Genomic DNA, 17,561 nt, shown 5'->3' with positions numbered 1-17,561 from the left:
CCCCCGCCCATCTTCATATTTTGAAAAATACGGACAATCATTCATATATTTAAATATTTAAAATGTTTTAACTACTAGAAAAAATCAAATGAAATCTTGAGTTTATGTTTAATGTTGATCACAAAATCAGAAGTTTAAAAAATTGAAATTCTTGAGCACATGTCTGTATGAAGCATTTCTACAACTGTCATTCTGATTTAAGTTTTTTTTTTAAATATGTAATTATACCGGTTTACGGTTGGTTACCTTGAAGACGTTCATATGACGAGGTTAAATCAGTGTCGAAAAAACGAGTTGCAAATATTCGCAATAATCTTGTGGTGGTATAAATTTCGTGGAAGTTGAGAATGGGGTTGCCAAGTCAGGCGCCGCTAAAGGGGTCGCAAAAATCATTTGTAATAGATTATTTTATTATTATTATTAATTTTTTTATAAATCAGTTTATTTAAGTTGAAATTAAACGTAGGTTAGTAACCATGGAATAATGCATACTATTCTTATACTGCATATATAGTATATATACTATACTATATATATAAATTTTATAATATTCTCAGGGTAGTAATTAAATCGAATGATTAGGATTTTAAAAAAAGAGTATGAATATTAATAAATTTTGTTTATTCTTATGATGACTAGGGAACACTGATAAGTCGCACGGAGGCGCGAAAATGCAATCAGACAACATTAGTTGTTCTAACGAATGTTTTGACAGAAAACTGTCGGATGCACGCTCAGTATGGCTTTTCTTTTCCACTACCTTAGCCAAGCTTTCTGACTGTTGAGCCGTGTGTTAAAACATATCTAATATATGTATGTGTAGCTTGAGAATCCATAGATCATTTAAATCGTTATAGATCAGACGTTAGTGACGATAATGAAATCTGTAGCATCCACAATAATTGTGTAAACTGATATTTGCTGTTCTACTGTCAGAATTTCCTTGATAGTTGGTAGTACTTCCAACTGTTGAGTGTTTTGTGCAATTTCAAGTGTTGTTTTTCTCAAATTTAACCTTTTTATCCAGATAAGGTTGAGTTATGGAATAATTTGTAAAAATCAATGGACAATTCCTACTGAAGTGGTAAGGTTTTTTTCCTATTACAATTATCGTCCAATAACTATAATTGTTTAAGTTATATATTTATAACAGCATAGAAAAGTGTATTGTATTAATGTAAGTAGGCTAATTAATTTATTATATCTCATGTTTTACGAATAAATTTTATTTTACATGTTTTATTAATAATTTATTTACAACTGTATAAAAATATATACAAGAAACTTTGCTGTAGGTGATATAATGACATGATACAAACATATGGAGAATCTACCCATTAATAGAATTACAAATTTTACATCAGTTCTATAGTTCAGATTGTACTAGTATTTTCAATGCACTGTAAGCAGGAAAAACAAAAATATATTTCAAGTCTTTATCACTGCATTTTAATTTTTACTTCAATTTAGCCCCTCTTCAAAACAATGTTCGCTTTTAGCTCTAAATTGCACTGAATGTTTATTCCGTATTTACTCCCTCAAAATGCGTTCTTCTTAAGTTAAACTCAATTTGTTTACAACCCATTTTTATTATTCAACCTTATATGTAAAATAAAATATTACACGGTTTAAAATATTAAGCGTTTAAAACGTTTATGTTATAGAGAGATTTAATTTGTTCAGTTTCTAAATATAATGTGTTTAAAACATGCATGTAAATAAAATACATTTGCGCTTTCTTAAGCGATTGTCATTGACGAAATCTAATGAACTTTATACTAGTCCCGTTTTACACGAATCCCCAACTTTCCGCCAAGTTTGAGTCAAATCGAACATGCCATTTTTTAAATATACGTGTACCAAGAATACGTTTACGCATGCGTAAGTGAAAGTAGTGAATGGAATTTGGTGAATTATATGTTGGGCCAATAATTTCCAACCTGCATGTACATAGAACAGCGCAATTCGAGGTTTATGTACTTTTAAATCATTTCTACTAAGTTTACGTGAGAATTTAAATCGAATATACGAGAGATATGGAGAGTAAACGGGGCATTATCACTTTTTTTATAGAAATATTTTTGGTAATTTGACATTGAAAAACAGACAAAAAATCTATCCGTTTCTTCTTTCACACGTTTACTTACCGCTCCACTTTAACTTGAAATAAATAAATCTTCATTTCAAAACTATAAATATAATATTTCTATACTGTTTATTGTGGAAATACTTTCTCCTACTAATTTTTCAAATGAGCCGTTCTGTTGACAGAATGACTTACTTCAATATCAACAGTTTTCAGATAAGTAAATTTAATAATAATTTATTGTATAAATTTTAACGATGATAAATTAAATAAATAAAGTTAAATAAAAGAACAATTTAACAACTATGGCAACAGTAAAACATTTAACAGAAAATATCAAGCGTAAAAACTGCAAAGCGGGTGAACCCCGCTCAAGTAAAAAGGAAATGAAGCTAAAATTCTAGCAGATTAAACATTGATTTTTTTAAGCCAACTTAACAATTTTAAAGATTCTAACTTAACAAAGTCTTCTTCATTTCGAAAGTATTTGCCAATCTCATGGTCTTGGGGGTAAGCTGGTAGGAAAAATGAAGCCAAAAAGGCGGACATTATGATAGAACCAGGAGCCTTGCAGAGGAGTAGGGGAAGAGTATAAGCCACTGGCTGCCTTCTGTTTCAGTTTAGATTACAATGACGGATATTACTATTTACCTCAACGTAAGCCTAAGCACCGTGGGCGTGACTTTTTTGGTTTCAATTTTGCTTGAAGGAATATAGAGTCATGCCGAGGAAATAGATTTCATTATAATACCAGAGCACGTTAAGTAGAGATGAAGTTCGGTCTGAACGTTTAACTCATATTTTATTTTATTTTCCAGATATTGTGTCATTAAATTTAGGACGGATATAAAAGTTATCAAGGATTTCTATTAAGTATAGCCAGTACAATAAATCTAGTTTGGTCATGCACATGTAGTGAAGAAGTAGGGTATTAATCCACTGATCGAAATGGAAATGACGATTCGGTATTAAGACATTTTTATTTCAGAGCTGTTAAAAAATACCTATAGCGTAATTTCCAAAAATATACATATCCTTACATATAAATATCCAGATTAGGAACAAAACTGTTGTTTATTTATTTTTTTATGTAAGCTTTTTATTATCAAAGGATTCAGTAGCTGGAGATTGTTAATCATATAATAAAACGTAAAAGGATCGCTCAGATAAATGTTACATATTTATCTTGACATGCTATTAGGCGCCTATGTTAGGCAGCTTTTAAAAATACATTATGACAGTGCTTTATTTATGTTTTGGTTATCGTGAAATAAATTCCCGTCAATGATGAAATAACATTTATATATTTCATAAACACAATCATTTTATTTTGTATTGCAATATTTGTAGAAAGTAAATTCGATTTAAGTTTAAATTATTTGATTGGTTAAAGATTTCACTCTTTATTTTATTGAATTATTGAAAAGTTTCTACAGAACAGTTTGAAACTGTTCCTTCTGAATCAGCTTGAGAACCTGATGTGTGAGTGGGCTGGGGCGAGGGTTAAGAAGTTTGTGGGTTCGTATCCAACCCAGATCAATCAGAATTTATTTTGCGGTAGCCCCGAGAAATGTTAAGTTAGTGTGGGCCTCTGGACATAAGGGAATCACCGGTAATGAGAAAGCTCACCTGCTCGCTAGAAACGGGGCTGAGCACCCTTCCATGGGGCCAGAACTATACCTAGGCATCTTTAAAAGGCATCAGCTCAAAGAAGTCTGGACATGGATGATAACAGGCAAGGAGTGGAGGGAATATATAGGGCTGAGATAGGCCAAGATACTAATAACTAAACTTTACTTCTAGAACTAAGTGGCTGCTATGCCTAAACAGAAATGAACTCCAATTGCTTATAGAAATTCTTACAGGTAATTGCAGACTTAAATGACATCTTAAGATTTGTGGAGTAATTCGTGATGAAACCTACCGCTTATGGGGACAGCCCCGGAAACTGCCCTACATTATATAGCAGATTGCGACCGGTACACGTCACTAATATATAGGCTTATAGGCTCTGATAGAATCCTAGAAAATGAAGTTTCCTCTTTAGATTGGATATCCCTTTTAAATTTCATTAGAAACTCGAAAGGTTCGACATACAGGAATAAAAGTTATAATAAGAGTCATTCCAATGGCCTGTCATAGGTTAGGGTTAGCAAAAAGGACCAATAGGCCCACTTGTCGGACTTGTTCCCCCCATTATTACCAGTACCAGCACTAGTACTCATTGAGTGTGAATATATTTATAAATAAATAAATTGAGGTTAATGATCATCAGACCATTCATATTATTGAGGATACATGTACATAACGCTGACGGTTTTTTATTACCTTCCAGGATTTTTTCACCCTTTGTCAACTACATCACTTATAAGTTACCATCAGCAGAGAACATTATTTAGTCTCATTTCCATTAAAACAAATTTTAACTTGGATATTGGTCCAAACTGACCTTGAGGTTTGAAGCATTGTGAAATAATAGTACTGATTGAAGACATCCTATTTGAGCACTGAAGTCCTTCATAACATGTTATTGTTTTTATTGTACCCAATCTTCACACAATTATTTTATCTTCCAACTAAATCAAGTTAATGAGTTTACCAAACTGGTGTAACTTCATTGTTTCTTTCTCGATTCAATTCATTTACGCCTGTGGGATACTTTTTAAATTATAAATTTTTGTCGCATCAGTTTTTCTTTGGCCCAACGCCAAGGAAATTCTCGAAAACTGAATTCGAGGTGTTGCTTCTAATAAAAGAGAACAATAATTAGCTGTAAAAACAATCATGTTTTAATAAGTTCAATATTTATAATGTTCAATAATAATAATAATGTTCAATAATTAGCTGTAAAAACAATCATGTTTTAATAAGTTCAATATTTATAATGTTCAATAATAATAATAATGTTCAATAATTAGCTGTAAAAACAATCATGTTTTAATAAGTTATTATAATTTTCTTTTTATTGAATCCCATATTCACTCCATTACCTTCTAGTCCACTGAATTGGTGAAATGGATTTTTATAATAGGTGCAACTTTATTTTTTCATTAAATTTTACTGTATATCCTGTTCAATTTAAATTGATGATGCTTATCTGATTATTTCAGTAAGGCTATTGATAATAATCAGTGTTGAGATCGTGGAAATTTAAAAGTAGGGGAGATTATTAAATTAATAATAGTCATTAGATATAATAAAAATTTACTTTATTGCTGCATTAAAAAATATCAACTGAGTAATTGTGAGTCATTGAAGAAAATTCAGTTCTTTGATTTGTAATTATATCGTCTATATTTACAAGGAAAGGTTATTACTTAATTAATGAAAAATAGTGTTTTAGATATAAAACAAATTTACTTTATTACCTAGGAATAAAGGAGTAAATAAATTTCGTGGCGCGAGATGAAACGATGGGGAGGGCAACGCTGGAGAATCTTGCAGGAAAACCTTTTGTGTTATAATAGGAGAATAAGAGCTTAAAGGAACTTAACAATCCCAACAGGACCGGTCTGATTAGGTGAACTTCTGTAATCTTTTAATCTCTTATTATTATATAAAAATTCTCCTGCTAGAATTGACTCAGGAAATGTCTGATTTTTCCCTAATTATTATTATTATTATTATGGAGCTAATATTTTCTGCCTTAAGCTCTATGAGGGAACGTATGATCATTATTAATAAAATATTATTATATTATTTCAGTTTCAGAAGTTTCACTTCTGTCGGTTTTTATCTTTGGCAGCAATGAATTGAACAGGTACTTAGGTATGTAGTTGCACCTGTATAAATACATTATAATTCAGAAAATAATATTAATTTGTGAAATTAGGTGTGTATCCATAAAATCAATCACAGGCTGGTCAACATTTCTACCACCCATGCTACTCATCATTCATTATTTATAGTTAATTTTTCACAGCAGACCATTCGGTGGTTTGAGAGAACGGGAGCTCTTTAGAAATAGGTTACAACACCAGATATATTTCTTCAGATTACTATTTTTTAAATTTGAGGATTTTAAAGGCATTGAAGTAAGACATTCCTCTATGTCAGAAATTACCAGAAATGAAGTCATAAAACAAATAAAGTAAAAGATCCCCTCTACAAAAATAATGATCAAACACTATACCTAGATATTTTAATATAGATAGGAAAAGAATTAGAATTGATTTGATAACACTCCCAAAATTTAGGATAAGTTAAACACACAAAGTTTTATTGCTAAAACATCCTCATCCGACCTCTTTGTATACTGAAGCTGCATTCGTTAACCAGCTCAAAGCCAGGTGCTACAATTTCAACACTAAGAAAAAAAAACATTGAAATTCTTTTTCATAGCCGTTCCACAATCATTTCTTGGAAGGTTTGTTCACTAAGATTACCAGCAGTGCGAAGGTTATCAGTAAATAGGGGAATGAAGACAAATTATAAGATGGTGTTTTCCTACAATATATTTAAAACATGTGAATTTGGCTGTAGAACAATTTTTAATTTTCAAGGTATTAATTAAAAAGTTTGAGAATATTAAAGTTGTGACACTTGGCTTTGAGTTGGTTAACGAATGAGGTCAGATAGGGATATTTTGGCAAAAGAAGTTTTAGTTAGTTCTTAATCCTAAATTTAGGCAATGCTATAAAATTAATTATAGTTTATGTTCGATCAAAGCTAAAATATCTTATGTAGATCTTTGGTCCTTTCAAATCCCGTTACAGTGTGCTGTGAATCATTAACTATGTCTAATTAAAGTTCTACAAAATTCTCTATGAACGAAAAATATAAAAAAAAAGAATTACTTTATAACTATATTGTATATCACTGCTCTACTTAAACAGTGGTACATCTGACAACAAAAATTTTTGAAATGTACGTGTTCCAAAGATATTACTGTAGACGGTTTTTTTTTTTTTTGCATTAGTCCCTTTATAGACTGTCCCAAAGCTAGTAGGGTTGTCAAAAAGTAACAGCTGTTTTTTTTTTTTGTCAGATGTACCACTGTTAAGTATATACAATATACTTATAAAGTTATTCTTTTTTTAAATATTTTTTGTCACTATTCAAGCGAAGCAGCGATATACCCTTTATGTGTAAATAGTCAACATTCAAGATTGTGGTAGGAATTATGTATAAAGATAATAACCAAAGTACTGATTTATACGAAGGATAACGAAACTCAGCAATCAGTATCAAATTGCCATGGCTGGTAGAAAATAAATTAATAAAAAATATATAATTTTGAACGAATGCTCTCCAACTTGGGTTTTTTTTTTCATAAAGCTAAAAGACTGAGGAGTATTTCTTATCAAATCTATCTTTTCACAGGAAAGGTTGTTTAGTAAAACAACTTTATGAAATCAAAACATTTTTATACTAAATATTTATCCTCATTTTCCGCAACGTATTATCAACTTTTCAATCTCTTCCTCCCTTTCAATCTTCAATTAAACATTCAGAGTTTTGTGAAGTAGTGATGTCAGGAAATCATTTTCAAAAATGTTATCTTTAAGGAAGATGTTCACATTTTTAAACAAATGGAAATATATTCGAGATAAGTCTGACGAATAAGGTGGGTGTGGAAGGATTTCGTAACACAGTTTAGTTTCTTCACTGTATGTAATGAAACATGAAGTCTGGCGTTGTCGTTACAGTTACGTCACCTATGTTAGAGTATAGGTGCCTTCCTATACACCAATGCAGATTGGTTTTTGATGTATTATATCTATATCACTGCAGTACTATTTCACCTCTGAATAAAAAGGAGAAATGAATTATTCCTGCCATGGACCATCACATGGAATCCATTAATTTTTGCGGATGCAAATTTGGCTTTAGCATGTGTACAGTTCTTTCGTCGATAATTAACCACTGACCTGACCGACGCCTTACCATATAGAATTCACTTTTTATCACACGTGATTATTCTTTCGAGAAAAGGATCGTTGTTTTTACTTATTGCCTATAGCAGCTAGTGGAGGTCTTCCTCTTGGCTGGTTATCCAAATCTCTGTCACCAGTCAAAAATTTTCAAACCATCGGCGAATGATCCGTATGTATATATATATATATATATATATATATATTTTTAATTATATATAGTATAAACGTAGTAAACAACAAAGGTCCACTAATCATACTTTGAATTTCTGAAATAATATAAAAGGGACATATCCTTCTAAACTCTTGCCCTGATATGGATGAGTTATAGTACAAGAGCATAAGGGGACGTAAAAGCTAATTATTTCAACCCAATTTCTTATTATTATTAGCACTCAAATTAAAGCTAGTTTAATGTACTATATAGTAGCTTAAGAGGTTTATTTTTGTAGGAGTAGTAGTTTTTATTATTTTTGCTCAAATAAATTGATTTATAGGAGTTTGGACAAAGTTCAATGTGCAAAAATTATTTTCATATGCGAATATCATAAAACCTACTATCCTTACAAAGGTACGAGTCATAAACTATTTTATATAAAGTGAATTTTGTTTGTAAAATATCATAAAAAATACTACTCCTGATAAACTACTACTAATTAAATTAAACTTAAACTACTTTATAGTCCATTTAACTAGAATTAAACCTGGAGTGCAGATCGACGTCTGTACATCTTATGATTCCTGAGATATATATTTCTCAAAATAAATTCACTAACTAATGATTTTTCAGTACATTTTTTATTAAATGTTGCTTTTTAAAAAAGCTGTACATCGGGAACTGTTTAACAGAAATAGCTCGATTAGGGCTCATAGTTTTGCAGTTTTACTCTACTTTAAATGACAATATCTTAGGTTTAGTGTTGTTGGTAGTTTTAAAGATACAGATCTCTGAATGGAAAGTTGTTTTTTGTTTTTTTTATGGTTTTGAAACAATCGCCATATTTTATTCCCCCTGCCTATACTTGACAGACTCATAAATTTTGACTAGTAATTATACAGTTTTCATTAAATTAATTAAACATTGGAGTGAAATAACTGAATTTTTTTTCTCCTCGGCTCTTGTACTATTAGAGGAGGGGACTTTGTAGTAATTGTGTAGTAATTACACTTAGTAATACTAAATGTTCTGCAACGAAGCTTATTTTGTTTAGGACTAAACCATGGAGAATATGATATAAAATTATTCCCAAAAGTAAAATTTTTTTTCATCTTCCACCCCCCTCTGAGAATCCGCCAATGGATAGTATGGAAGAATCGATAAAAAATCTTCCATGACGAAATTGTAAGTCAAAGTTGGAAGGGGAAAACTCGACTATAGAGATTTCCCCATACTATCTTTTATTTCAATATCTATCTTAAGCTACTTTTATAGTTTTATTTATGGCATACATGACGATTATATAATTGGTGACTTTTAATTTTGTTTTGTTTTTGCATAGTTTGATAACACCTTTTTGATCTCTAATAACAAATCATTTCCTAGAATTCATTTAGCGTTGGAAAACCCTTAAAATCTATGTTAAATGTTGTGAATTTACGCCTTTGATAATGATTTTTAAAATATATTTTTATTTTTATGAGAGAAAAAATATGTTATAATTTACCAGGTTTATGGCAAATCTGATCTCATAATTTCAAAATATTATTTTTTTCTCCCTTAATAACTGAATTTGATTTTGATCTGTGAAGTCGTTATGGACAGAGAAGAAATATCAAGAATATAAAAGTGTATTAGAAAAAAATTGTTGTGATATTTTTAAAAATTCCACTATAGTTTTTAAAAAACAGAAAACCACTAAAAAAAAATCATTAAATCGAAATGAAACTTCAAATATAAGTAAACTGTTTGTAACTACTACTGTCGGATTTAAGAAATCCGAATTTTTCGGTTATTTTTTGAATTTATATAAAGTCGGGGTCGGGGGTCTCATTTTCTGATGCCACCCCCTTGCCGCGGACACCGGAAGACCCCGAAGACGCTGCAACTGCAATGCCGTCTCAGCCTAAGCACCATGCAAGCTAGGACCTGGCCTGCCTCTGCCATCACGCCAGAGTCCAGGACACGCTAGCCAGCCTCTGAGGAAGAAAGAGGTTTTTTCTGACACCGAGCGAAGATCACATGGTTTTCACCATATTCGCCCACAGCACAACCTGTACGAGGAAAGCGGCTAGAGGACGTCACCGTGGCGGCCAGAATACAACGGATCGTCCACCGGTCGTACCACGGTCGTGCGGACCGAAGACCAGATAAACCATAATTCTATAAACCATGAGACCACCCAAATTTGTTCTGATATGTTATACGCACTAACCCAAATTGCCTCTCCAGGGAACTAACTAATGAAATAAAAAGAAAATATATAATAAATATATAGATGTTCTTTTGAATGAGAAGTCTCACAATTTTCAGCCCCCTTTTTCCACAATAATTTTAAAATACACTCGGGATACCTGAAGTACAACACGGACAGGTCCCGATGTAAACAACTACTATATAAATAAACTATTTGTTCTTTTTTTGACCGCAAACCTGACTATCTTCTTATATTTAAATTTTTACGGTCAACTATATATACAAATATATATGAAATGAAACTTCATTGACGTTAACAAGTAATTGAGGATTGACTTACGTAACAGGAATAATCGTTTTTATTGTTTACGTACATTAAATTATTTCTTCTTTTATCAAACCTTTAATTGCTGATAAGTATTACTCTGCTCAATAATTTTATATTTTTTTTAATACTTTAAAAATTAAATTTTGAATCAGTATATCGAATAATAACCAAAATCTTCATTTGTTATTTATAAAGTTAACCTTTATAGAAACTATGACGATATTTCAGATTTTATCCTTTTTTTTTTTTTTTATTGTTTCAAAACTAGATACCTGCCAGAACAGGTTGTCACATCTTTTTTAAAGTTGACTAAATTTTACTTTAATTTAAAATTTTCAGAACAAAGTGATATCTGTAGTACATTACTTCATTAGATACATCTGTTCATAAATTCATCATTTTTTCAAAACAAAAAAAAATATTGTTATTGTCTCTTATTTTGTGAAATATCTTTAAAAAATATTATAGCATTATGGTATGAGAACAGTCAAGTAGAATAAATTCGTCATAAATTTAATTAGATTTTATGTGAGCCCATAAGAGAATGTAAGCTCAATGGCTCTCTGAAAAAAAATTGTAGATAACGAATATATTAAAAATTTAAATTGAAATAAAGTAAAATTTAACAACTCTTTCTCAAGAGTCTTTTTCGATGTAGAATATGCTTTTGATAGAGTCTGGCACCCAGGACTGCTTTACGAACTCCGAAAATTCCTACCTCCCACATACTTTCTCATTAACCGTTCCTTTCTTACTGATAGATTATTCCAAGTAAACCACATTGGTTCCTATTCATCCCTCTATTCTCAGTCGCTGATGTTCCTCAAGGTAGTATCCTCGGTCCCATCCTCTACACAACTGTGTCTATACAACTGACATCCCAACCAATCCTAAAACTATCCTCACCACTTACGCTGACACGTGTGCTCTCAGTTAATAATAACCCTTTGATTGTATCCCAAACTCTCCAATCCCATATCACAGCCCTTGAAAAGGTGTCGTAATTAGAGGATTAAAATAAATCCCAACCAATCCCACCAAATCACATTTACTATTCGTCGTAAACCTACCGACTGCCCTAGAGTATCCTTTGATAAGTTGCTCTTACCTCTGTCGAACAGATCCACGACCTTGGGCTGCAACTGACAAACGACTACCCTGGAATCCTCTCACAAGACTGAAAAGACAGGAAACTGCACGTCGATTTCGACTATTACTGCACTTTCTAGACAAACTGTATCACTCCATTATAAACTAAAATCAAGTTTACTGGATGTATGTATATAAATGTACAGTTGTAAATTTCAATAAAGACATGAAAAAAATGAAAGGGATATAAAAAGGGTAAATCTAAAATGAGCACCAGGGACAAAGAGGATGAGATAATTATTGTTCACAAAAGTTAAAGAAAGTTTCCAAATTGTCATTATTATATTTTTATTAAATAGTAATTAAATGTATATGAAATAAATAAATTCCCTACATCCGTGATCAGTTTTCCCCCCTCAAATTCCACTTTTCCGTTTTATGTCCCCTGCCGTTTTTAACAGATACCAATGTATCTGCCTAAATAGTCTCTTATGGGGAATGAATGCTACATTGGTCTCAATTTCGTTTTGCTTGATCGCTCTTGCGGAAAGAATATTTTTTTAAAAAAAGAGTCAATTAAAAATTTTTTTTCTACAACAATTTAATGGAAAACAGTCGATTATGAAGAGCTCTTGTTAAAAAGAAATGATCTTATAATGATCATTCTAGTTTCAAATTGTAGACAATTTTATCTTCATTGAAGTTTCATAAAAAGGTAAATAAATATTTTTATAATATGATTAAAAATACTTTTAACGACCTATCTACGGAAAATCTTATGAATGTAGTCTACAGACAATTTTTAATCCACAGTAAATTTTTTTAAACTTCAGATCTAATTAACAAAGTATTTATCGTTACCAAAATATTTTCACACTTCTTTTTTTTATGACTTAGGTATTATTGTGTTATATTTTTTAATCAATCATTTTATTTTGTTTTTCTTTCTCGGCTATAACCACCGATACTTCTATAATTCGGTTCGTTTAGCTTTAAGCACAGCACATTTTTTTATTGGGGGGGCACAAAAGTTCAGGTAGGCCACAGACCTTTTAATTTCTAGCCTAATGGGCCGAAATTCTCCAGCCTAGGAAGCATCATTTTGGACGGGTATCTTGTGCCATTTATAACTGTGACGTTCACTTACCACAAATTCATTTTTACTCATAGGAAGGTGGTAAGTGAAAGTAATGTGATGCGCGTACAGCACCAATTTTTTTTTAATGGAACCTATCAATGCTGGCCTTCGGCAAAACCTGGGTCCTGCTGGGTGGGCTGTTCAGGAAGGGCACTCCTCTTTTCGTGAAGCTTTATAAATTACAAAGCGTATTATATAAATTAATTTTAGTGAACTGAATCAAAAACAAATTGAATAATATACCGTCTAATCTAATCGAATCTACCTCCTTAACCACCTATCATCGAACCTTCATCGACTTTTGGACCCAATTTTTCGCATTATTACAATTACAAAACCAATTAATACGCCCATTTTTTGGGCACGTGAGCACGTAAGCATAGTGGTTGGACGAAGATAGGAACTATCTGTTTTTATGTAAGTATACAGTTATTATGAATTAAAAAACTGTCGTTGGATATATTCGATTAACTAAATAAAGTAATATAAATACATTTTTGAAGAGGATCTGGGAATTACTTTTAGCTTGGAATGCACCCGATGACATGTTCAGAATCACTGCCCTTTACTCTAGAATTATAACTATGGGCTGGATTATATAATATTTATATATTTTTTATTCCTATTTATTTGGATTATATCGCATCATGATATAATTATACTATCGATGTATGACCTCATTGATCGTAAAAAGAGGTTTTAGCCTCCCGAATAAGACAATAATCCTCAGTGACGGTTCAGCCCCTTTCTCCCACCCCCCTCCCATGGAGGTGTCATAGTTATGGACCTGCTCTTCTTCTTCAGTTATAGTCTGGCTCTTGCAGAAGAAAGGACAATCACGCCATGGAAACCCAAGTTCAACCTGATGGAAAACTCGATTTCAGGTATATTTTGTAGTAACTTATACGTCATATTTTATTTTGCTGTAATCAATTATAATAATAAAGCTATCATATCTATTCATAATATTATTCCTATAATATAACATGTATTAAGAGCGAATCTTTTTCAACGAAAATATTTTTATTTGGAGATTTATTTCTTCAGTACTTATACACTGTGTATGGCTAGTTTGACTACAAGACTTAAAATATTCAAATACGTTTTTTAATTATATTTTATTATAAATTTTAATCATAATTCCCATAAATTGTTTTCGTATTTAAAATTTGGGAAGATATTAATAACAGTTAGATTTTTCACTATTATGTTAACATTGGATTTACTTGAAGACAATGTTCATAACCTAATATAATTTACAAGCTTACGTTATTCATATATTATTTAAATCATGTTTAAATAATAGGACAAGTTAACAATAGATTTTAAATTATTTTTTATTGTTAATTCAAACATTATTTATTCTAGATTTTAAAATATTTTGAATTGTTTAAAAAAAAAAAACTTTTCTCTTTATTTAAATTCCTTTTAGATAAATATTTAAAAACACGAGATATTTTGATGGATTGACTAGGAATTTATTGTAGATATATTATTTAATTAAGTTGACTAAACAAATAGTCCTGCACATACAATATACGTTTTTATTATAACAGGTTGAAACTGGTTTTATCCCACGAAACTTTAGTTTTACATGGCACTTATAAAATATATTAAATAAAAAATATTCTATTTTTTACAAATCAGTAATAAATATTGAACTATATTCTTGAGCCAATTTTCATGAACAATTAACATTGAATGATGGTTAATGCTTGACAATATTAGCTGTAGCAGAATTCAGGATTTTTTTTAGTTAGGGATCATTGTATTTAATTATTTTTTTCTTTGGTTTTACTCACTAAATGATTATTCATTTTGTTATCGATAATCAAAAACCTCCAAGACTTAGTTTATAATATTCTTTAATACCCACCTTTTCAACTAACGAATTATTAACACTTATTCTATATTGATAACCAGCAGATGAAACGCCATTCAGGAATGCATTTCCTTTCTCATTTCGAACTTTCATGGAAAGGGTTATTAAAAACTGGTTCATTACCTGGCTCAGTGAGTAAGGTTGTCTCTCGGCCCGGATTCCAGTTCGGCAGTGGTAGATAATTTTTTATTCTGTTATATCAGGCGCATGTCGACCCGCGTGGGGCGCACCCAGCCTCTATAAGTGGTTACCTTAATTCAACCAGATCACCTCCTTCCGCAATCGTTGGTCGAGAAACAGTATTTTCTTACCCTTCATAGGTTGTAATGGTACAGGTGAGTTTTGTGGAAACCTAGGCAGAAATACTAATTTTTAATACAATTAGATTACATAAATTAATTTATTGTTAACACTGAAACCATAATATTTCATTAAGTTGAATCGTAGTGATAATATTGAATAATAAAATGATAACCCTGGGGTGTTGCTGAAACAATTTCTTTTTTTTTTTTGGAGGTTGGAACAAAATGTAATATTTTATCTTTCAAGATTATGAAATTATTCATGATATTTGGTCATTTAATATAAATGGAAAACAATTGACCTCCTAAACAGAGTTTATAACCAATTTAGAGTACAATAACCTTTGTGATTTATATTATACTATAATTTTTCCACAATTTTCAAGTGGTTTATCAAATATCAATCTTTCGGATTTTCATACTATTGTGGGGAATCACATCTCCCTCTACCCTCATCTTTCTCGTAACGACGTCCCTGTACCCGAGCATATTTTAAATTTTAAATAAATTAATTAGTCACTAAGATTTATTTTGTGTCGAAATTGTTAATGTATATTTAAGTTTTAATGAATATTGCTAATAAAATTATAAATTATACGATTATGAAATATAAATAATTAATAATGATACTTTAAATGATGTTCAAATTGGATACATACCATTTGCATCCATTGAAAGGAGTTTTTTAGGTAGATACATTGTTAAAATATTTATCAATTTCTTGGATAAATTTGTTTAGTACCACCCAATAATTATTACTAGATCGATGTTTGCTAGAATATAATCATCAAGATAACCGATCCCACCGGCTGACGCTTATTTATCTCTTAACTTTGGAAAATTTCTGGGGAAATCATCCACCCCGATTCTATATCGCTATCACAAGGTCGCCCGGAAAATTATCGGTAGAGTCAGTTTATGAAGAATACTGAACAAGAAATGAGAAAATGTCGATGTATGCATACATTTTTTTGAAATATGATGAAATAAAAAAATTGCAACATTTATAACGAATTAATTCGTCCATGTTATGTATCCAAAGCAAGGTGTTAAAGAAAAATAATCTCACCTAAAACTCAATAGAAGCTTCATTAAGATGAAATTTTGTGTAAGAATAATTAAAATGTATTGTTTTTCATTTTGTTTGACCGCATATTATAGGGTCGTGGAGGTATCGATATTTTTGAAACTTATCGAATTATGTATATTAGAAAAAAATAAATTGATACTATTATTTTCGAAGGTATAATAATAACTTCGTAATCTTGTGGGTTCAAATATTACGTATTTTTTCCATTTTGTTTGGCAGCATATTATAAAGACCGTGGAGATATCGATATTTATTGAATTATATATCAAACAAAAAATTAAATCGGTCATATTGTTATCGGTGGTGTAATAATAACTTCATTGTGTTGTGTCAAATTATTATTTATTTGTTGTTCATTTTGTTTGGCCGGATATTATAGGGATCGTGGAGGTATCGATATTCGTTGAAGTAAATACTAAACAAAACATGAAATCAGTAATATTGTTATTGGCGGTCTTATAATAACTTCATAGTGCTGTGCTGTCAAAATATAATTTATTTTTTGTCCATATAGTTTGACCGCATATTATAGGAGTTGTGGAGGAATCGATATTTATGGAATTATATATTAAAAATAAATAAATCAGTAATGTTGCTATTGGTGGTCTAATGATAACTTCGTATTGTTGTGGTGTCAAAATAATATTTGTTCTTGATACTCTACACATCTATGAATAAATTTTAAACAGATTTTTTTAATTGACCCAAAAAAATATTTTTATTACTAGCAAACAATCTGTGCTAAACATTGTTATCACCTTGATATCTTGCCTTACTCGGTAGAGGTTTTCTTTACCTTTTAGGCATAGCCGACATGCAACTCCATTCTACCAAACAGCTTTTGACAATGCACTTTCAGTTTTACTAAAGATCAGAACTTCTTCAATACATTTTTTTACAAGGTTAAATGCTTATTCTCATATAAACTACATTTTTGAGGGGGCGGCTGAAGTTAAAGAAATATAATTGTTTGAAACTTACCTAAAAGTCCATAGATATATAAGAACCGAAAAAAAGATCCAACTGAACTATTTTGAGAATTTGACAGTTTAATGTCCATGGATTTTCAATAATGAACCTATAATCCACCATAAAATTTGAATCTTTCTCCCATTAAAATTTGAGGTTTTAAGTTTCAGATTTTTTATTTTTTTATTTTTTAAGATACGAAGAATACGAAAATCGAATCAATAAATAATGATTTGGGAATAAGCAGAATTTGTAATAAACTTTCACCAATGCTTCCACGAGTCCTAGGTTTTATCCAGGAGTATGTTTGGAAATGTATTTCAATATTGTGACTGGGGTGAAGATGAAAATGGCCAGAAAAAAAAAACAAACTAAAACATTACTAAAAGGGGGAAGATATATATATATATATATATATACAGTAGAGGATCAGTCAATAAGACAACTTTAT

At 30.7% G+C, this 17,561-nt stretch overlaps 1 protein-coding gene across 1 annotated transcript in view; it reads left to right on the top strand.

Annotated features, from left to right (window-relative positions):
- Positions 1-13,652: 13,652 nt before the first annotated feature.
- LOC106680521 (cysteine dioxygenase type 1) overlaps positions 13,653-17,561 on the top strand; it is a 47,547-nt gene continuing 43,638 nt past the window's right edge. The window contains exon 1 of the mRNA XM_014420286.3: positions 13,653-13,751. Within this exon, the coding sequence (XP_014275772.1) occupies positions 13,711-13,751 (41 nt within the window). The 5' untranslated portion in view covers positions 13,653-13,710. The remainder of the gene's footprint in view (positions 13,752-17,561) is intronic.

Source organism: Halyomorpha halys, unplaced genomic scaffold, assembly GCF_000696795.3.
Source record: "Halyomorpha halys isolate HHAL.00 unplaced genomic scaffold, Hhal_1.1 Scaffold265.1, whole genome shotgun sequence".
NCBI classification, from domain to species: Eukaryota; Metazoa; Arthropoda; class Insecta; order Hemiptera; family Pentatomidae; genus Halyomorpha; species Halyomorpha halys.
This window is presented reverse-complemented; position numbering and strand designations above follow the sequence as displayed.